This window comes from Heterodontus francisci, chromosome 3 (assembly GCF_036365525.1).
Source record: "Heterodontus francisci isolate sHetFra1 chromosome 3, sHetFra1.hap1, whole genome shotgun sequence".
NCBI lineage: Eukaryota > Metazoa > Chordata > Chondrichthyes > Heterodontiformes > Heterodontidae > Heterodontus > Heterodontus francisci.
The window spans coordinates 11,199,380-11,221,429 of NC_090373.1; the positions used below are offsets into that span (position 1 = coordinate 11,199,380).

The following is a 22,050-nucleotide window of genomic DNA, read 5'->3' on the forward strand; positions in this document are numbered from 1 at the left end:
ATATATATTCCTTCATGAAATGACCATCTGTTCTACAAAACCTATTAAAGTCTGACCATGACTCATAAGCATTTAACAGTCTTTTTCGGTAAATTTCATCCAACAACCCTAATAGAAGGTCCAAACCATCACTATGCAACTGATGGGCATCAAGCTCACAAAATACTTTACTTCTCATTTCACCTCTTGTAGGAAGTGATAACACTAAAGCCATACCTTGTTTCCTCTTTGGTAGCGACGTAACCAGTGCCCACAAATCCATTTCATTCTTCCACTGGTCATATGGTTCAGTCTCCGAGAGCATCGGAGGGTAATCATACCCCAACAATTTACACTTGCTTTCTGCTATTTTTCACTGGCTACTAGGACTGTAGTTTTCTATCTGGAATTTGTTTTTCTTAGCTTCCAAATATTCACCTTTAGGCAACCATCCTCTGCTCCATTTCTGTTCCAGAAAGTCAGTTGGTAAAGGATAGAACCAGAGCATCTTTATACACTTTTATATTTTAATTACAGAGTTACACATTACAAGCATACACCTCCTAACTCCCATCAAACATAGTTTTTGTCTGTGCATATTTATATGGGGCTCAACTGAATGCCCAGTTAATGCCCACCAGCTACATACAATTAAACACAATTAATATAAAATTAACACCCTTCACCACGACCACTCTAATAAATCTCCTCTGTACCCTCTCATTTTTAATGCGTGGTGCCCAGAATTGGACACAATGCTCTAGCTGATGTCTAACCAGTGATTTATAAAGATTGAGCATAACTTCCTTACTTTTCTATTCTCTGCCTCAATTTATAAAGCAAAGTATCCTGTTTGCATTATCAAATTCTCTAGTTCAAGAACTATTAATACACTAACTTGTAAAGAACAAAAATCAAGTGCTCAACTGGAACCAGTTAGCCTAACAAGCAAAATTTCCAGAATAAAGACAGAAAACACTGAAAATATTCAGCAGGTCTGGCAGCATCTGTGGAGAGAGAAACAGAGTTAACGTTTCAGGTCAGTGACCTGTCTATTTCAGATTTCCATCATTCACAGTATTTTGCTCTTATATCAAGCACAATGGCCAATTAGCTTACACATGGCAGCACACAAACAGATTATCTAATAATCCAAATAAAAAGGGATTTTGAAAACAGATAGCTGCAACATGCACCCAAATGGAACTACATTTTAAACCAATATCAAACATGGTAGAAACATTATAGAATTGGGGCACTACTGCATAATCTTTTTCATTTTGTGTTGTAAACTTTGAGTGAATTCCCTGTGCATCTATCACTGAGTACAGAAACCCTGTTCTAACATGAGCAGCCTTTCAATAACCATACCTGTAATCGAGTGTCTCCAGATTCAGATGCAATACTTAATCCCCAATAGTGAGAAAACCTCCCTACTTAGAGGCACAGTGATCTTGCTTCTGCTGAATGCTATATCTGAAAATCATAAATTTCAGGACTGACAATGTTATAAACTTTCCACTACCTATTTGTAAACTTGAACTACACATGATAAACAGAAGAATTATGTTCAAAAACTTACTTCCAGGAGAGAATGCAAAACCTACAAGCTGACATGGTCTCTGTTTTGAGAGGTAATGGTTCTCCAATGACGCCCACAACTCTTGATTACTCACGATTAAAATATCCGCCGACATGTAGACCCGAACCATCTTCTGGTGCTTTTTTCACTTGAGGGTGAATGGTGAGATGTTGCAGCATCTATCCCCTCATCCTCGTTCCCCTGCACCCCACATTGATATGATAGGTACACACATATCAGCTTACTTTGTACTTCAGAGCCAGTCAACTGTACTGAATTTCAACTAATTGATGTGATTATTAAACATTTCTCCTGAGACCACTTGCAGGTAAGAACTATATCCCAATACCAACGCATTTGTTACCTCAGGCAGCTGAAGACGACTGTCTCAGGTCTATCAACAAAATGGGGCCGGGGGAGAGCAGAACTTAGTCAAATGCAATCCTCTAAGTATGCTGGTATCAACCACAAGGTAACTCATTGCTTAGAATGCACTCAAGTAGAAAATGCATCTGCAATAAATTCAGGATATTTTCAAGAGCTGGGGACATCCAGAGATACACCAGTGCACTTCTCCAGTAGTACAGCATCTCTCTGTAACAACCATGTGAGCTGCAGCATTGAACTTCAGTCAATCCTTACTGGTTGGCGAAATACACAGCTCCATGGATTCAGCTGAAATAGTCACATAGAAAGTCAGGTACTGGGAACAAAAATGGCTGCTGCGATCCAACCTAAAATCTTAAATTATCCTCTGCTGGAATGCAATATCCTTCCTATAAAGGGAATAGTACTCATCATAAATGGGTAATTTTCAGGTTGTCAAACTGTAACCAGTGAAGTGCCACAGGGATCAGTGCTGCAGCCTCAACTATTAACAATCTATATTAATGACTTGGATGAAGGGACCGACTGTATCGTAGTCAAATTTGCTGATCATACAAAGATAAGTGGGAAAGAACTTTGTGAGTAGGACACAAAGAGTCGGCAAAGGCATATAGATAGGTTAAGTGAGTGGGCAAAAATTTGGCAGATGGAGCATAATGTAGGAAAATGTGAGGTTATCCACTTTGGAAGAACAGAAAAGCAAATTATTACTAACATGGAGAAGGACTACAGAATGCTGCAGTGCAGGGGGATCTGGGTGTCCTCATACATGGTGTGAAAGAAGATAGCATGCAGAGACAACAAGTAAATAGGAAGGCAAATGGAATGTTGGCCTTTATTTACCGAGTATAAAGGTAGGGAAGCCTTGGTATAACTTTGGTATAGCATTGGTGAGACCATATCTAGAGTACTGCATACAGTTTTGGTCTCCTTATTAAAGGAGCGATATACTTGTATTGGATGCAGTTCAGAGAAGGTTCATTAAGCTGATTCCTGGGATAAAGGGGCTGTCTTTGAGGAAAGCATGGCATTATGTTATTACTGCTATCACAGAGACATGGTTGAGGGAGGGGCAGGACTGGCAGCTCAATATTTCAGGGTATAGAATCTTTAGGCGTGACAGGGGAGGGTGTAAAAGAGGAGGTGGCATTGCACTGTTGATCAAGGAGTCAATTACTACAGTAAGGAGGGATGATATCTTAGAAGGTTCCTCAAATGAGGCCATATGGGTAGAACTTAAAAACAAAAAGGGGGCAATCACTTGGGTGGGACTGTACTACAGACCTCCAAACAGTCAGGGAGAGATAGAGGAGCAGATATGTAGGCAAATCTCAGAGAGGTGTAAAAATAACAGGGTAATAATAGTTTCAACTTCCCCAATATCAACTGGGATAGTCTTAGTGCAAAAGGCTTAAAGGGGGCGGAATTCTTAAAATGCATACAGGAGAGCTTTTTGAGTCAGTACGTAGAAAGTCCTACAAAAGGGGCAGTACTGGACCTAATCCTAGGGAATTAAACCGGACAAGTGGTAGAAGTGTCAATGGGGGAGCATTTCAGGGATAGTGAACACAACTCTGTAAGATTTAAAGTAGTTATGCAAAAGGACAAAGATGGACCGGAAATAAAAGTACTGAATTGGGGGAAGACTGATTTTAAGATGATAAAACAGGATCTGGCTGAAGTGGACTGGGAGCAGCTACATGTAGGAAAGTCTACATCAGATCAGTGGGAGTCAAAGAGGAAAATAGTAAGAGTTCAGAGCCAACATGTACCCGTAAAGATGAAGGGTAGGAACAACAAGTCCAGGGAACCTTGGATGTCAAGGGATAAAGAGGATTGGATCAGGAAAAAAAAGGAGGCTTATGGCTGATTCAGAGTGCTGAAAATAGTGGAGGCACTATAGGAGTATAGAAATTGTAGGGAGGCACTTAAAAAAGTAATTAGGAGAGCAAAGAGGGCGCATGAAAAAACACTGGTGGGCAAGATAAAGGAAAATCCCAAGGCATTTTATAAATATATTAAGAGCAAGAGGATAACCAGGGAAAGAGTAAGGCCCATTCGGGATCAAAGTGGCAATCTGTGTGTGAAACTGGGGAACATAGGTGAGGTTTGAAATGATTACTTTTCATCTGTGTTCACTATGGAGAAGGACAATGTAGGTGTAGAGATCAGGGAGGGGGATTGTGATATACCTGAACATATTAGCATTGAAAGGGAGGAAGTGTTAGCTGTTTTAGAGGGCTTAAAAGTGGATAAATCCCCAGGCCCAGATGAGATGTATCCCAGGCTGTAATGTGAGGCAAGGGAGGAGATTGTAGGGGCTCTGACACAAATTTTCAGATCCTCTCTGGCCACAGGAGAGATACCAGAGGATTGGACGACAGTGAATGTGGTACCACTGTTCAAGAAGGGTAGCAGGGATAAACCAGTTAATTACAGGCCAGTGAGTCCAGATTCAGTGGTTGGGAAGCTATTGGAAAAAATTCTGAGGGGTAGGATTAATCTCCACTTGGAGAGGCAGGGATTATTCAGGGATAGCCAGCATGGCTTTGTCGGGGGAGATCGTGTCTAACTAACTTGATTGAACTTTTCGAGGAGGTGACTAGATATGTAGATGAGGGTAAGCAGTTGATGTAGTCTACATGGATGTCAGTAAAGCTTTTGATAAGGTCCCGCATGAGAGATTAGTTAAGAAGGTAAGGGCCCATGGGGTCCAGGGCAATTTGAATCCAAAATTGGCTTAGTGGCAGGAGGCAGAGGGTAATGGTTGAGGGTTGTTTTTGCGAGTGGAAGTCTGTGACCAGTGGTGTACCACAGGGATCGGTGCTGGGTCCCTTGCTGTTTGTACTGTTTATTAATGATTTAGACGTGACTACAGGAGGTATGATCAGTAAGTTCGCGGATGACACGAAAATTGGTGGTTTCGTAAATAGTGAGGAGGAAAGCCTTAGATTACAGGATGATATAGATGGGCTGGTAAGATGGGCAGATGTGGCAAATGGAATTTAATCCTGAGAAGTGTGAGGTGATGAATTTTGGGAGGACGAAGAAGGCAAGGGAATATACAATGGATGGTAGGACCCCAGGAAGTACAGTGGGTCAGAGGGACCTTGGTGTACTTGTCCATAGATCACTGAAGGCAGCAGCAAAGGTAGATAGGCATATAGAAGGCATATGGGATACTTGCCTTTATTAGCCAAGGCATAGAATAGAAGAGGAGGGAGGTTATGATGGAGCTGTATAAAATACTAGTTAGGCCACAGCTGGAGTACTGTGTACAGTTCTGGGCACCACACTATAGGAAAGATGTGATTGCACAGGAGAGGGTGCAGAGGAGATTCACCAGGATGTTGCTTGGGCTGGAGCATTTCAGCTATGAAGAGAGACTGAAATGCTAGGGTTGTTTTCCTTAGAGCAGGGAAGGCTGAGGGGAGATATGATTGAGGTATACAAAATTATGAGGGGCATTGATAGGTTAGATAGGAAGAAACTTTTTCCCTTAGCTGGGGGGGGGGTCAATAACCAGGGGGCATAGATTTAAGGTAAGGGGCAGGAGGTTTAGAGGGGATTTGAGGAAAGATTTTTTCACCCAGAGGGTGGTTGGAATCTGGAACGCACTGCGTGAAGAGGTGGTAGAGGCAGGAACCCTCACAACATTTAAGAAGTATTTAGATGAGCACTTGAAACGCCATAGCCTACAAGGCTATGGGCCAAGTGCTGGAAAATGGGATTAGATCGGTGCTTGATGGCCGGCACAGACACGATGGGCCGAAGGGCCTGTTTTTATGCTGTAAAACTCTATGGAAGGTTGAGCAGGCTGGGCGTATACGCATTGGAGTTTAGAAGAATGACAGGTGATCGAACTGAAATATATGATTCTGAGAGGGTTTAACAGGATAGATGCCGAGAGGGTGTTTGCCCTTGTGGGGGAATCTAGAAGTGGTCGGCAAAGTTTCAGAATAAGGGGTCACCCATTTAAGATGGAGATGAGGCAGAAATTCCTCTTAGAGAGTCGTGAATCCCGAGAATTCCCTTTGCCAGAGAGCTGTGGAAGCTGAGTCACTGAATATATTCATGGCTGAGTTCGGCAGATTCTTGAAGGGGAGTCAAGGCTTATGAGGAACAAATAAGAAAGTGGAGTTGAGGCCACGATCAGATCAGCCATGATCTTACTGAATGACGGAGCAGGCTCAAACGGCCCTATTTTTAATGTTAAACATAGAAACATAGAAAATAGTAGCAGGAGTAGGTCATTATGATCACGGCTGATCATCCAACTCAGTAGCCTGCTCCCGCTTTCGCCCCATATCTTTTGATCCCTTTAAACCCAAGAGTGATATCTAACTCCTTCTTGAAAACATACAATGTTTTGGTCTCAACTGCTTTCTGTGGTAGCGAATTCCACAGGTTCACCACTCTCTGGGTGAAGAAATTTCTCATCTCAGTCCTGAAAGATTTACCCCATATCCTTAGACTATGACACCTAGTTCTGGACTCCCCCACCATCGGGAACATCCTTCCTGCATCTACCCTGTCAAGTCCTGCTAGAATTTTATAGGTTTCTAGGAAATCCCCCCTCACTCTTCTGAACTCCAGCGAATATAATCCTAACCGACTCAATCTCGCCTCATACGTCAGTCCCGCCATCCCAGGAATCAGTCTGGTAAACCTTTGCTGTACTCCCTCTATATGTTCTTAAATTATTATATGAGATAAAAATCAACTGTGTTTTATCAGGTAAGAATAAACATGAAATACAAAAGGTCAGAATAAATCTCAGTTCTGATGAAAAGTCAGGGACCTAAAATGTTAACTGTTAGTCTCTCTGCAGATGCTGCCTGGGCTGCTGAGTGCTTCCAGCATTTTCTGTTTTTGTTTCAGAATAAATCTGAGGATAGGTGAACATCTTTCAGAAACATGATGCAAGTATGTACCTAAGCATATCAAAATGCTTTAATGATAAACTTAACAATTAATGGGAGATTAGTGTTAGAGAACTTCCAAGCCTGTTTGTGAAGAGGACACTGAGACTAGGATGCTAAGGTAGAAACTGTTATTGCTTGCCACAGAGCTTACTCCTCCACTCCTAACGACACAGAGCCAGTGCTGGCTGGCTCTTCTTTATATATACACATTTGAGTACAATTAACTAATCAACGCCCAACACCTGTTCACCCTATTATCTTCAACAACCAGGTATTTAACATCCATTCACAGAATTTCAGACCCTAACAATTAGCAAAATATAAAGAAAATTTAAAAAGCTCATGAGAAGGTTACCACAGGACTGAGTGCAAGGCTATACAAAAGCAGATCGAGAGACTAGCTGTGCCATGAGAAAGTAGAAAGAAACAGAGATGATGCTGCAAAACAGAATGCCAACAAATTCTTCCCATACTACAGCAAGAGGCTTCTCACGGAGCAAGTGAGAACATAAGAACCCCATAATAGATTTGAACATAGATGAACAGCAGATAGTGAACATGCTAAATTACCATGTCTTGGAGGCACTTAACTATGGAGAACATACTATCCAACAAGAAACACATGCTGTGGAAGCTACAGGACTCTGGTGTTGGTGAAGCAGATTAAAGAAGGGCTGAAGGTGCTGAAAATAACTATATTCCCTGGGATAAAAGAATTATACTCAAGGGCTTTGCAAATCACTGTCACATTTTGAGGGAATTGTACAATGGGGAAAATTCTGTCAGACCTGATAGTTAAATGCAGTGCCCATATTTGAAAAGGGATGACAAACAAATCTCCAACTAGTGACCCATTAGGCTGCCCTCAATCATCTTAAAATTAATGGAACTCAATAATTAGAAGTGAGACAAAATGGAAGAGCAACTCTATGAAAATAACCTAACAAACAACAGTTTTAAATGTTTGTAATCTATCTAGAGTCTCTGCCTCAATAACAAAATTCTGCAACATTCATGACATGCATTTGCTTTTGGATAGTTTTACTGTTCTTATCTGTGCTGCTAAAAATTGAATTTAGCAGTGATTTAGCATGTTCATGAATCTCTGGACATTTGGGGCTCTTTAGGACTTTAAATTTGATCCCCAAAAATCCCCTTGCTGTTTCAATATTGGAAGAATTTTTTGGAATTCTATTTTGAATTTCTTTCATTTTTTTTTTAATAACTGGCATCCGCTTCCTCTCTCAACCTGCTTCAATACGATCTTGTACTTGGCCCAACAATCTCAGGAGGAAAAGATCTTCTTTGACCAATGTCAGACGTTTTGAAAAGGTGACATACCAAATTGAAGAGGGGAAGGTGTATGCATAATATGTCTTAACTCTAACAAGCCTACTGATAAAGTACTTCATTAGAATCTGCTTTGCAAACTGTCAGTGGGTGTCAAGGGCAAGACATGGCTGTGAATGGATAACTGAATCAAGAAGCAGAAGGTAGTCATAAGAATTAAGGAGCAATGAGTACATGCCCTGGGATTTATGCTGGTATTTATCTTGTTCCTGGAATATGTAAACCTTCAATTGCAGTCTCCATGCAATGCAGCAGAATCTGCAGAGGCCGCCAAGCTAGTGGTCTGTTGATTCACAAAGTTTGTATACAGGCTAAACAGTTTTATTTTTCCTCATTCATTCATGGGATGTGGGCTAGGCCAGCTTTTGTTGCCTATCCCTAATTCCCCTTGGAGTGATGGTAGTGAGCTGCCTTCTTGAACCGCTGCAGTCCATGTGGTGTAGGTATAATACACAGTACTGTTAGGAGGCGAGTTCCAGGATTTTGACCCAGCTACAGTGAAGGAATGGCAACATAGTTCCAAGTCAGGATGGTGTGTGGCTTAAAAGGGAACTTGCAGGTGTTAATGTTCCCATGCATCTGCTGCCCTTGTTCCTCTAGGTGATAGAAGTTGTGGATTTGGGACGTGCTGTCAAAGGAGTCTTGGCGAGTTACTGCAGTGCATTGTGTAGATGGTACACACTGTTGTCACTGTGCGCCGGTGAGGAGGAAGTGAATGTTTAAGGTGGTGAATGGAGTTTCAATCAAGCAGACTGAGCTGCTTGAGTGTTGCTGGAGTTGCAATCATCCAGCCAAGTGGAGACTATTCCATCACATTCCTGACTTGTGCCTTGTAGATAGTGCAAAGGTTCTGGAAAGTCAGGAGGTGAAATACTCACCAAAGAATTCCCAAACTCTGACCTCCTCTTGTAGTCACAGTATTTATATGGCTAGTCCTAAGTTTCTGGTCAATGGTGAGCCCCAGGATATTGATGGTCTGGGATTCAATGATGATAATGCCATTGAATGTCAAGGCGGAGATGGTTAGGTTCTCGCTTGTTAGAGATGTCACTGCCTGGCACTTGTGTGGCACAAATGTTATTTGCCACTTATCAGCCCAAGCCTGATCATTGTTCAAGACTTGCTGAATGCGGGCACTGACTGCTTCATTATCTGAGGAATTGCGAATGGAACTAACACTGTACAATTATCAGCGAATATCCCACTTATGATTTTAAGATGGAGGGAAAGTCATTCATGGAAGTAGCTGAAGATGATTAGGCCTAGGACAATACCCTGAGGAACTCCTGCAGCAATGTCCTGGGACTGAGATGACTGGCCTCCAACAAGCACAACCATCTTCCTTTTTGCTAGGTATGACTCCAGACAGTCGAGAATTTACTCCCTGAATCCTTTTGACTTCAATTTTGCTCAAGCTCCTTGATGCTGCACTTGGTCAAATGTTGCTTTGATGTCAAGGGCAGCCACTCTCACCTCACCTCTGGAATTCAGCTCTTTGGTTCATTGAGTGCCCCTGCTGGAACTGAAATTGAGCATTCGGTGAGCAAGTTATTGGTGAGTAAGTGCCGCTTGTTAGCACTGTCAATGATACCTTGCATTACTTTGCTGATGTCAGGAAAACCCTATATGCCGAATGGGAAATATTAATTTCATCGGTTGGAAGCTTACATTAGACTTTTAATGGAAAAATCGTACAAGTTAACTTTTAAAAAACTAGCAGCCAAGATGGCCACTGCAAATTACACTTGAAACACCAGGAGATTGAACTGGAGACGTAAAGTCTAACAAAGCACAGTGGCGCAGTGGTTAGCACCGCAGCCTCACAGCTCCAGCGACCCGGGTTCAATTATGGGTACTGCCTGAGCGGAGTTTGCAAGTTCTCCCTGTGAACCACGTGCGTTTTCGCCGGGTGCTCCGGTTTCCTCCCACAGCCAAAGACTTGCAGGTTGATAGGTAAACTGGCCATTATAAATTGCCCCTCGTATAGGTAGGTGGGGATGTGGTAGGAATATGGGATTAGTGTAGGGTTATTATAAATGGGTGGTTGATGGTCGGCACAGACTCGGTGGGGCGAAGGGCCTGTTTCAGTGCTGTATCTCTAAATAAAATAAAGTGAAAGCCTAGCCAGAACAATGGCTTGCTCTAAGTGACAGCACAGCTGTCAAGGCCATTCCCACCCATTGACTTTGAAAGAGGCAACCAAGTGTGGATGGACACCCTGGGGCATGTAGCACCTTAAATTGCATTAGAAGATTCCAGAAAAAAACCTCATTAAAAACAAAAGGGGTTTGATAGAACCATATGACTGCTTGCTCAGCTCTGAAGAAACTGAGAGCTTTGTCACACAGACAGAAAACAGGCAGTAACTGAAAAGACAGAAATGAATCAAGGGGCTCTCTCTCCCCAGAAAATATCAAGTGAAGACTTGGCTGCGAGCAGGAACACCCCCCAAGCCTATAGACCACTACAGCCAGCAACCAGGGGAAGAGAATCAACCAACCATTCTGCCTTCAGCAGCCCTGAGCAAAGCAAGCCAATTACCGTGCATGTGCCTCAGCAAGGACTTAAAAGACTACAACTTCAACCAAGGACTATTGGACTTACAGACTGTATTTAAATTCCATTTATTTTGGACTTGAATCCAACCACCAAATCTGTTTCCCTCTGTAATCTATTTGCGTGTTTGTGACTCTTGTATGAATGTGTAGCGTATTTTTAGTATTTTAAATCGGGTTAGCGTGTTAAGTGTAACAAAGTTTCCTCTTTCTTGTTTAAACTCAAGAAATCTTGTCTGATTAGTTCTTTTGCAATTACTTTAGAGGTACACGGTCAAACAATCACAGAGGTGGTAAGCACAACCACTATTTGAAAAAAGGAATACACCCTGTTGTGGTCAAACGAGAAGAAGGGCGAAAAGGGGCCCCGAGACCCCCTCCTCACCTGGCCATAACACTGATGATTGAGAGTAGACAGAGTAGTTGTAAGTGAAATGTAATATAACAACAACTTGCTTTTGTACAGCATCTTTAACGTTGTAAAATGTCCCTTGGCACTTAAGAGGATTATTACCAGACAGAATTTGGCACCAAGTTACATAAGGAGATATTTGGACAGGTAACCAAAAGCTTGGACAAAGAGGTAGGTTTTAAGGAGCACCTTAAAGGAGAGAGAGAGGTACAGAAGTAAAAGTTTTAGGGAGGGTATTATAGAGCATAGGGCCAAGACAGCTGAAGGCAATGAAAACTGCGATGCACTGGAGGCCATAATTGGAGGAGTGCAAAGAACATAAGAAATAGGAGCATGAGTCGGCCATTCAGCCCCTCAAGCCTGCCCCGCCATTCAACAAGATCATGGCTGATCTGTCCCAGGCCTCAACTCCTCTTTCGGGCCTGCTCCGCCTAACCCTCGACTCCCCAAGATTTCAAAGATCTCATAGGTTTGTTGGGCTGGAGGATACAGATGTACAGAGGGGCAAGACAATGGAGACAGACAAAAAATTTTAAAATCTACATATTGGTTAGCGTAGGAGAGCAATGAAGTTGGTCTCTACTGCCCATGGGAAATGACTTGATAAGATAGAGTATTAACAAGATACATCACAGAGGTTACACCAAGGAGAGAAAGAGGGCACAGATTCAGAATCTAACAGAAGCAGGTTTAGGACACGGTATTTCTTTAAGGATGAGGTCAAATCCTGGCATGAGTTGTCAGGAAGAGCAGTTACAGCCAGGACACTGGACATTTTTTTTTAAAAAACGGCTAGTTGTTGTAATGGGAAGTGAAGAGAGTTGGTATTCTGCAAGAATAAAATCAAATAGGCGACAGGGCCTTCATCCAAAATGATCTTAATCAAAGCAACATCAAAGAATATTTATCTCTCCACATATGCAGCCAGACCTGGTGATTCTTCCAAGTATTGTGTTTTATTTCAGATTTCCAGCATCTGCAATATTTTGCTCCTGTAAGATTAGCTCTGGTTTGGTTGAAACAGTGACTTGTCATAAAAAAGCATGACTACCCAGCACTTATATATTAAGCATAATGACATGGTTGTGCTGGCAGCCCTCATGTCCAGGGGTCCTGATGAACGATATGTCCAGATACAAATACAGACAGAGATACTGCATACAAAGATATGCAGCAGCTACAGATAAGTGCTCTGTGAAAATGCTAATTACTGAAGACAAGTACCCTTGCATTGATAAGTTTTCCCTACATAATTGAACCCAGGAAACATCTGCTGGCACTTCCATAAAGTAATATTGAAAAAAAAGATTTACATTTATACAGCACCTTTCACAACCTCAGGACATCCCAAAGCGCATTACAGCCAATGAAGTATAGTAATGGAGGAATATGGCATCCAATTTGCAAACAGCAAAGTCCCACAAACAACAATGCAATAATGCCCAGATAATCTATTTCAATGATGTTGATTGTATTGAAGTACACAAGTTTTCCTTCTATGGTGCACAATCAGTTCTCCCAGATAACCAATGACCATCGTGAACTTCCCCCATTTTAGCAATCAGTTTAGGACATAATGCCCATCTTAGCTGGTCTCAGTTCGGATAGCATTGGAACTGGGGTGCACCACAATTTGATTTTAAGATTCCCTTGGAAGGAAAGAGAAAAATACATCAGGATGATTTATTAACCTTGATCAGGATCCTGAAATATGTGGAAGAAATCTAAATGTGTGGATACCTAGATAAAGCATGGTCTGACTCTCAACATACAGGCTAACCTTTAGTCATGCAGGGCCCCACCTGCCAAGAATGAGGCATAGTAATTTCGCCACATGAACATTGATTTTAAACTGTTACTGGAGTGGAGAAAGAACTTGCTTTTTTAAAAAAAAGCACCAGACCCTTGACTGGAAAGACATTTGCACATTTACAGACAGTGCTTAAAAGGGACAAAAGACCATGCCCTGACACATTCAATCCACAATGGACTTTTGATTACCAGATGTTGGGGGTGGCGGAGCTCGCATTCCAGGCTGACTGCTAAGATGGCCCAATACACAAACAGGCATCGTCAGACCAGTTTAGTCACATGACTAACTGGCTGTTGGAGGTTTTTTTTTGAACTTGCCATAGAGAATTTCAACTAAGAAAGCTGTTTGCTCCTGGACTGAAAATACCTCTCGTGGCTGGCTTGCCGCTGCCTCTTCTGTCTGCTCTCATCTCTCTCATAAGCTTCGGAATCCACTGAAGACATATGAACCCCGAGAGAGAAAAGTTTCTTAGTGAACAAGGTTTAAGAAGAATACTGGGCCCCAACGAAAAGCAAGATCGACCTACAAGCAAGGATTACAGCGAGCTCGAAGCACAGTAAAAACCCCTCTTAACAGATTGCCGCAAACATCTCCACTATTTTTCTTCTGCTCTTTTCTGTCTCTATTTGCATGTGCGTATCGTGTATGCATGCTAGCATGGGGCGTGGTGTGTATCCATAGGCGTTAACCGAATTAGAGTTTAAGTTTTAATAAATTTCACTTTTCTTCTTTAAACCTGAGAAAGCCTGTTTGTGCTCATTTCTTTGCCTTGGATTCACCAAAGGGGAGCTCAAAACACAGTGTGTTTAGAAACATAAATCCTGTTACAGTAAGACCAAGTGAAGGCTGAAAGGGACCCCTAGACACCTTTCTCACTTGGTCATAACAGAAATTTGGGTGCTAGCGTCCGGGATTTTACCCACAGACAAACAAGAGAAATTGGAAGTGAGAAGACAAATTGTTCCCAATCAAAAAAAAGCAAGATTAATACAGGTTTTCTTGTAGTTGTGTGTGATTGAATACAAACCTGTCTGCAACTGAAGCGAATAGCTCTCCAAGCCAGGGTGAAGTAACTTGGGATAAGTTAAAAGCACTGTCTATGGAGGAGCTGAGAAAAATGGCTGAGCAGTGTGGGATCACTGTACATGGCAAGGCTAGGAAGGCTGAACTCCTAAGGCCAGAGGCCAACCATTTTTCCCTTGAATCTGAAGAAGCAGAAGCAGTGTTCTAAGTAGACCCAGCCAGGGTACACAGTTAGCAAAGATATGATTGGGCCAAAGGAAACTTGAAATTGAAGACAGGGAAAGAGAGAGAGAGCGAGAGAGAGAGAGTCGGGAGAGGGAGAAAGAGAGAGCCTTCCAAAAGGAACGTGAAGAAAATGAAAGGCAGGTCAGAGAGAGAGAAAGACAGGAGAAGGAACAAGAGAGAGAGGGAAGAGAGAGAAAAAGAATATTCCAGAAAGAATCGGAAGAAAGAGAGCTGAAGTGGCTTGAGTTAACTGGGGGCGGCAGAGTAACTCCAGTGAAAGCATGGCCAATCTGGAGCAGCGTAATTCAGGGCTGGGTTCGAATTGTTAAATCTAGCTCATCTAGTCCAAAAACTCTATGAGGATGATTTGGAAGCGTTTTTTGTGTCTTTTGAGAAACTGGCAAGGCAGCTAAAGTGGCCAGCTGAGACCTGGTTTCTTTTACTACAAAGCAAGCTAACTGGAAAAGCCCATGAGGTTTATTCCTTGTTGCCAGATGAGAATTCATCAAATTATGAACTGACCAAAAATGCTATCCTCGGGGAATATGAATTAGTACCCGAAGCCTATCGCCAAAAGTCTAAAACCTTCAAAAAGCAAGCCAATCAAACTTATCTGGAGTTTAAAAGAAGTAATCAGCTGTATTTTGACTAGTGGCTGAGGGCTCTTAAGATACAGCTCAGCTATGAGAATCTCAGGAAAGTAGTCCTGTTAGAGGAATTTAAAAACTTTCTCCCACTCTCAATAAAGATCCATGTAGAGGAGCAGCGGGATAAGGGAGCCCGGCAAGCAGCCATTCTGGCTGATGAGTTTGCTTTAATTTATAAGTCGGTTTCCCAGGGGAGAACCTTTCCTAATCATCCCCACAAATCCAAAAAGGACAAAGGGTGGGAAGGTGATCTCCGCCCAGGCAGTCCTGGGAGAGAAAGGAAAGCAGGAGACACAGGGGGCCCTCCTCTAGCCAAAAAGAAAGGTGCTGTGAGCAAGAGCGAGACCCGGAGACCTGTGTGCTTCCATTGTAATATAGCGAGGCATTTAAAAGCTGGCTGTTGGAAACTAAAGGGAAAACCGATGGGTTAATCAGGGCAGACCCGCTCAGTGAAGATGGGAACCTGATGGAAAGCACAGCAGAACATGCTGTGGCTTTAACTGCAGTAAGACTGCAACTCAGGAAGCTTACTACGGCCAATACAGGAAAAGCTAATAGGATTCCTGAAGGTTATTAGGGTTTTATGTCTGAAGGGAAAGTAATCCCATATCCCTCGAGTGGGGCAAGCCAGCCCATAGTGATACTCAGGGACACAGGGGCCACTAAATCCCTCTTACTGGGAAAAGGCCTGACCTTTCTCCCAGAGAGTACAGTGAACACCAAAATGGTGGTGAATGGTACTGCAGGGCAGTGCATGCCTCTACCTGTCTACTGGGTGCACCTGGAGTGCGACCTAGTTTTGGGACTGGTGACCGTAGAGATAGTCCCTAGTTTGTCTGTGGACAGGGTTGACCTGCTCCTAGGTAATGATCTGGTGGGGGTGAAGTGGTATCCCCCCCCCAGTAGTGAAACAATAATCACAGGAGGTCAGAGAGACAGGGCAGTGGCAGAAGACTGTTCCCTGCAGTTTCCCTGAATGTGTAGTGGATCAAGCCATGATCAAATCAGCTCCTCCAGACGAGACTGCATTGGCACTGCAGGCAGATGACCATGAGGTCTGCTTGTCCAAGACGTTCTTTGGAAACTTAGGAGACCCAGGGAATGAATTAAATGGATTTTCCCTAGCTGAGGCTCAGCAAGCCGACCCAGTATTGCGAGTGTTAGCACAGGCTGCCCAGTCTGAAAGTGAAGCAGAGGGAGTCCCTGATTGCTACTATTTAAAGAATGAGGTACTGATGAGGAAATGGAGTTCTCCTCACACACCTGAGAGCAAGGAGCAGACAGTCGTTCACCAGTTGGTGGTGCCACAGAGGTACTGGGGAGAAATATTAAGAAGGGCCCACTAGACTACAGTGGCTGTACATGCTGGTAATCGAAAGACCAAAGCCCGCATAAGACAGCAGACTGGCCAAAACTCCACAAAGATTTAATGGAGTACTGCAGGAGTTGAGGGTTAGGGTTGCCAGGTTGAGGGGAAATCCCAATCTACACTGAAATCTGCACCCTTAAGACCTGTACCGGTGTTAGGAGGACTCTCCAGCTGAGGGCTGGTGAACTGTAAGGGTCCCCCGCCGAAAACAAAAGGGGACAGGCAGGCACACGGCTGGCAAAAGTTTAGAAAGAGGAGGGGAAACAGTGACCAAGAAGGCAGGTTACGGGAGGAATCCTGGATGAAAATCCCAACTGTCCAGTCAGCCTACCCCGAAAAATGCGAAAGGTTAGACCCCACATCCTCCTATGTAAATGCAGACTCTAGAGGCACCCCACCAGAGTTGCTAACGGCATTTGCAGGAACGTGCAGAGACAAAGAGAGACCTCTAGAAGGCACAAAATCCGTGAGGATGATGCCTCACCTAGTCGAACTGCCACAGGAGAGTGCAGTCAAGTCTGCACACATACCTGCAGGCAGGAATGTCCCAGAGAACAAAGGGGAGATTAACAAAGAATCCTCCCCCACTTTGCATGACTCAGCAAAGCACTGAAAGAGAGTTCAGGATAGACCCACCCACTACTAACCCTCCTGAAAACAACATTACCTCAGCAGGAACCAAACCCTGGGCAAACTGAAGAAAAGCTTCCCCTAAGAACCACATGGTTACTGGGATGCCAAAAAGGGGAAATTAAAGCAGCACTGACACCCAGAAAATACAATTTTAATAAGCTTTATAAGTTATGAATGAATGGAAATGAATGAGAGAAATGCATGCTTTTTCTTTCTGTATCTGATATTTCTCTCAGACCTTTTAATGAATTGCGCCGTCTTTTTCAAATCGCATTTCATTCCCCTGGGTGTGCAGGTGTCATGCACAGCCCCACCTGCCAAGAATGAGGCATATTAATTTCACCACAAGAACATTGATTTTAAACTGTAACTGGAGTAAAGAAAGAAACTTGCTTTTTAAATAAGCACCAGACCCTTGACTGGAAAGACATTTGCATATTTACAGACAGTGCTTAAAAGGGACAAAAGACCATGCCCTGACACATTCAATCCACAATGGACTTTTGATTACCAGACGTTGAGGGTGCAGGAGCTCGCATTCCAGGTTGACTGCTAAGATGACCGAATACACAAACAGATGTGGTCAGACCAGTTTAGTCACATGACTAACTGGCTGTTGGATTTTTTTTTTTAAACTTGCCACAGAGAATTTGAACTCAGAAAGCTGTTTGCTCCTGGACTGAAAAGACCTCTCGTGGCTGGCTTGCCGCCGCCTCTCCTGTCTGCTCTCATCTCTCTCATCAGCTTTGGAATCCATTGAAGACATATGAACCCCAAGACAGAAAAGTTTCCTTCAGTGAACAAGGTTTAAGAAGAATACTGGGCTCCAACAAAGATCAACTTACAAAAGGAGCTTACAGTGAGCTCGTGTACATATCGCATATGCATGCTAGTGTGGGTGAGTCGTGTATCCGTAGGTGTCACCCGAATTAGAGTTTAAGTTTAATAAAATTTCACTTTTCTTCTTTAAACCTAAGAAAGCCTGCTTGTGCTCATTTCTTTGCCTTATAATTGGAAAGTGGTGAACAAGGATTGACCAAGGGGGAGCTCAAAACACAGTGTGTTTAAAAACATAAATTCTGTTACAGTAAGACCAGGTGAAGGCTGAAAGGGACCCCTAGACACCTTTCTCACCTGGTCGTAACACTATGAAGAATGGTCATATCAGCAAGCTACTGTCACTAACAGACCTGTAACCAAGCATAAGCTACTGTCTTCAAGTGGGGTGTAAAGAAATTATCGGAGGGAAATTTGGATTGTCATCCTATTAGTCAGAGCTATATTCAAATTTGTTTACAGGTGAAATATCAGCATTCTAACTCACTGCTCCAAGCAGCATGCATGCATCTGGCTTTCAGTTTGTTCTACTCACAACTCACCTCCAACAATCATGACATTACACCACATATTGAAGTATTTGAACTGAATATAAATTTCCAAGTCTAGATTAGTGCTACAACTTTCCAGGCTTATGAAAAGAAAAAACAATTTCAAAACATTCTGCACTTTTGTAAATTTTCAATATGGCATTTACGTCAATCAAGGACATTGATTTGTGGTTCTCAAGGAAAAGTGAGATAGATACCAGTGAAAACAACATTTTGCAATATTGAATAGTACAGGTTTATTAAGTTCAATGGTACCCTAATAATTTATTTTATTAACATACCATCCAATCCATGGACGCATACTATTAGATGAATGCCATCTTCCAACTGCTCGCTCTCCTCCAAACTGAAGTATGGGGTCGTGGAAGCCAAATCAGGAACATCACTGTACATAAAACCAGGAAACTTCAGTAGCTTCAACTCTTCTTTTGCCTGGAGGAAACTTCAATCAGAACAGATTAGTTTTATTAATTCCGGCATTTAAAGTCACTGAGCTAATTTAATTATAATGGCATGCTATTTACTGTATATACAGTCTTTCTTACTGATACTCAACTTCTACAAACTATGCATAATTTTGCTCACACATGACAAATCATTAAGAATACCTCTTATGGTACAAGTGTTTTGGGATGCTGTTCCTTGAGAAACCCAGTAGCAGAAAAGTCTTGTGATCTTTCTCAAGCACTAACTCACTGCCTGGTTTTAAGGCCAGTGCTTGAAGAAAGCCAAAAATAGCATTATCAAAGCTGGTAAATGATACAGTTTCAACTAGGTCAGAAGAGGAATGTAAGGCAGGAGGTATGTCTGTATTAGAGCTGATATTTCAAAAATGAGGAAGATGCGATCTATGATAAGTAATTTACTATTCTTCCTCAGCTTGTATATAAAGATTGAAAAAGTAAGTGTACAAAGTAGTAAGTGGAGCTCTGACAGAGTTACAACTTGAGGTCAGTTTGGTCAGCACTGGAACACCAAAACATTTATGCTCCAGAGTAATCAAATCAAGTCAATACTGCTTAGTGCACAAGTGCAAGCTAGCTGATTTTCAAATATTCTGCAAAGACACTGTATGCATATTGGCCCAAAAAGTGCCACCACAGGGGTCAAATATGTTTCAACTTAATCTGGAGCATCATACACCTTCCAAAGTGCCACAAGAAGATACACCTGACTACCACATTAGCTTGCTTTTGCTCAGTGATTGAACTGGTACTGAAATGTAAACAATAACTGTCTAGACTGATTGAATGATTTCATCCATTTACCTAACAGTTTCAAATCTCCATTTGGAGAGCGCTGCTATTAAGTGACACTCCCTACAATTATGATATGCTGACATCAAGCCAAATGAGCACACTTTTTATCGGTGCTGCATTTTGCTTAAGTTGAATTGTGTACCTTCCGTTTGAGAGAATAGATGGTTTATACTGGCAACTGCACTGGAAAATTTGCAACAGGGTGACCCTTTTGAGCTTTCCCTTCCAAATGAAGATCTTCAAGCTCACAAGGTCTCTGAACTTCTGGATGTGATGAAAAGCAACAAAAATAAAACTCAAACAAAAACAAGAAATGCTGGATTCACTCAGCAGGTCTGGCAGCATCTGTGGAAAGAGAAGCAGAGTTAACGTTCCGAAGAAGGGTCGCTGACCCGAAACGTTAACTCTGCTTCTCTTTCCACAGATGCTGCCAGACCTGCTAAGTGAATCCAGCATTTCTTGTTTTTGTTTCAGATTTCCAGCATCCGCAGTATTTTGCTTTTAAAAATAAAACCCAATTTTCCTGGCTAGACAGAAACTGCTCAAGGTGTGTTAACAACATTTTAGTTTTACCTCTCCACCACTGCTCTCGACCTCCATACTGTCTCTGTGCTGTCAGATTGCTTGTCCAATATCCAGTCTTCAATAAGCTTAAATTTCCACCAATTAAACACTAGGAACCCTGAAACCATTTCAGCCCCTGCCATAAACTCTTTATCCCACCACAATTCCATTCCCCTTTGTAGCGACTATCTCATGCTGAACCATACAGTTTCCAATTTTGGTGTCCTGTCTGACATTAAACTGGCTTTCTGACCCCATATACTCTCCATCACAAAGTGTGAATACGATGAGCTATTCAGCTCCTCCCTCTGGACTGTAACAATTCTGTGATTCTGTGACTTTTCACCTCCATAGCATTAACTGACTATGCTTCTGCCTCAGCGCATCTTCTGCAGAAACCCTCCACACCTCTAGACTTGACTTTACTGCTGGCCTCCCAACCTTCATAAACTTTAGCTTATACAGAACTCTGCTGCTCATATCCTATTCTGCGCCAAATCATGTTCATCTATGCCCCCACCCTTGCTAACATGCATTGGCTCTCCGTCCTGAACACCTCCAAGATAAAATTACAATTCTTGTAGTGAAATCCTTTCATGGTCTTGCCTTCCTCCACTCCATCTTTGCAACCTCCTCCAACCATACAATCTTTAAGTGTTGAAGATCTGTTCTTTTAGCACTGCTTGCAGGCCAGGAGGAGCAGTAATGCGGCCCCTGGGCTCATGATGAAGCCTTTGCCGCCCCTCAGCCCCGACTGTGGTCCTCTCCACCTGCTCTCGATCGTGGCATTATTGTTCACTCTCTCTCTCTCCTGACTACAGCCCTGACGTTCACTTGCCCATACCCCAAGCCCAAAAGCCTCCTTCCGCTTGTTTGTGCTCCTGCCCGCCGGCCATGCAGTCAATGTGGCGGGCTGTCGGATGACAGTTGTAGATTAGTTAAACGAAGCAGGTCTTCATGTCCCCTGGCCTTACTGGGGTTTCCCTGTGCCACCTTATCCCCGTTATTATTGGGGCCCTGATGTCTGAAGGACATCTATCTTTCAAAGAATGAAGATGACATGATTAAATTGTGGCTTGACCAATGCGCTGTACAGTAGGAATGCTTCGTTGAGTCTTGATTCCCCTTTTTATGCAACCTAACATGCCATTAGGCTTTCTGAAAACAGTCAAAAATTGGCTTGAGGGTTCTATCTATTATGACTTTCAGTTACATATAGAACTAATGGTAGATCATTTCCTCGTAATACCTGTATTTTCATGAGCTATGCGGAACATTCTTTATTCCAGTCCTACTCAGGTCTCATCCCTTTCTTCTTTTTCCAGTTCAGGGGATGATTGTATCGGTGCCATTTCTTGCTCTCACCCCAAACTGGAAAATTTCATTAACTTTGCTTCTAATTTGTCCCCTTCATGTGGCCTACCTCAGACTCTTCCCTTCCCTTCGATTTCTCTGTTTCCATTTCCGGGGATAGGTTATCAAACGTAATCCCACTGATACCCACAGCTACCTTGCCTACATTCCCTTGCACTGTGATTGACAGTGTGCTGGACTGTGTCCATTCCATTGCTTGCTCTTTTGCTTTCTCCCCTTCCCCTCCCTCCCAGAACCATGATAGGGTTCCCCTAGTCCTGACTTTCTACCCCAGAAATCTCCACATTCAGCGGATCATCCTCTGCCAGTGAAACACTACCAAACATACTCGCCCCTCTCCTTTCAGCCTTCTCAAGGGCCCGTTCCCTCTATGACACCCTGATCCACTCCTCAATCACCCCCAACACCCACTCCCCTTCCCACTGCATCTTCCATGCAAGCGCAGGAGAAGCTTTTACCTTCTCCTTTCTCATGATCCAAGACTCCAAAAACTCTTTCTGGGGAAACAGCGATTTACTTGCACTTCTTTCAATTTAGTATATTATAATCACTGCTGACAATTGGC

General features: G+C 42.8%; 1 protein-coding gene across 9 annotated transcripts in view; it reads right to left on the bottom strand.

The window, feature by feature from the left end:
• Positions 1–22,050, bottom strand: part of fam135a (family with sequence similarity 135 member A) — a 319,597-nt gene that overhangs the window by 73,703 nt on the left and 223,844 nt on the right. For 6 of the 9 annotated variants that reach the window (XR_010970367.1, XM_068020133.1, XM_068020127.1 and 3 more), the window contains one exon: positions 18,570–18,730. Coding sequence is in view for 8 of the 9 variants with exons in the window: in XM_068020133.1 (XP_067876234.1) it covers positions 18,570–18,730 (161 nt within the window). In the remaining variant the exon portion in view is untranslated. Of the gene's footprint in view, positions 1–488; positions 987–1,350; positions 1,456–18,569; positions 18,731–22,050 lie in introns of those variants that run through there. The other 3 variants (XM_068020130.1, XM_068020132.1, XM_068020131.1) reach the window with 2 other exon arrangements.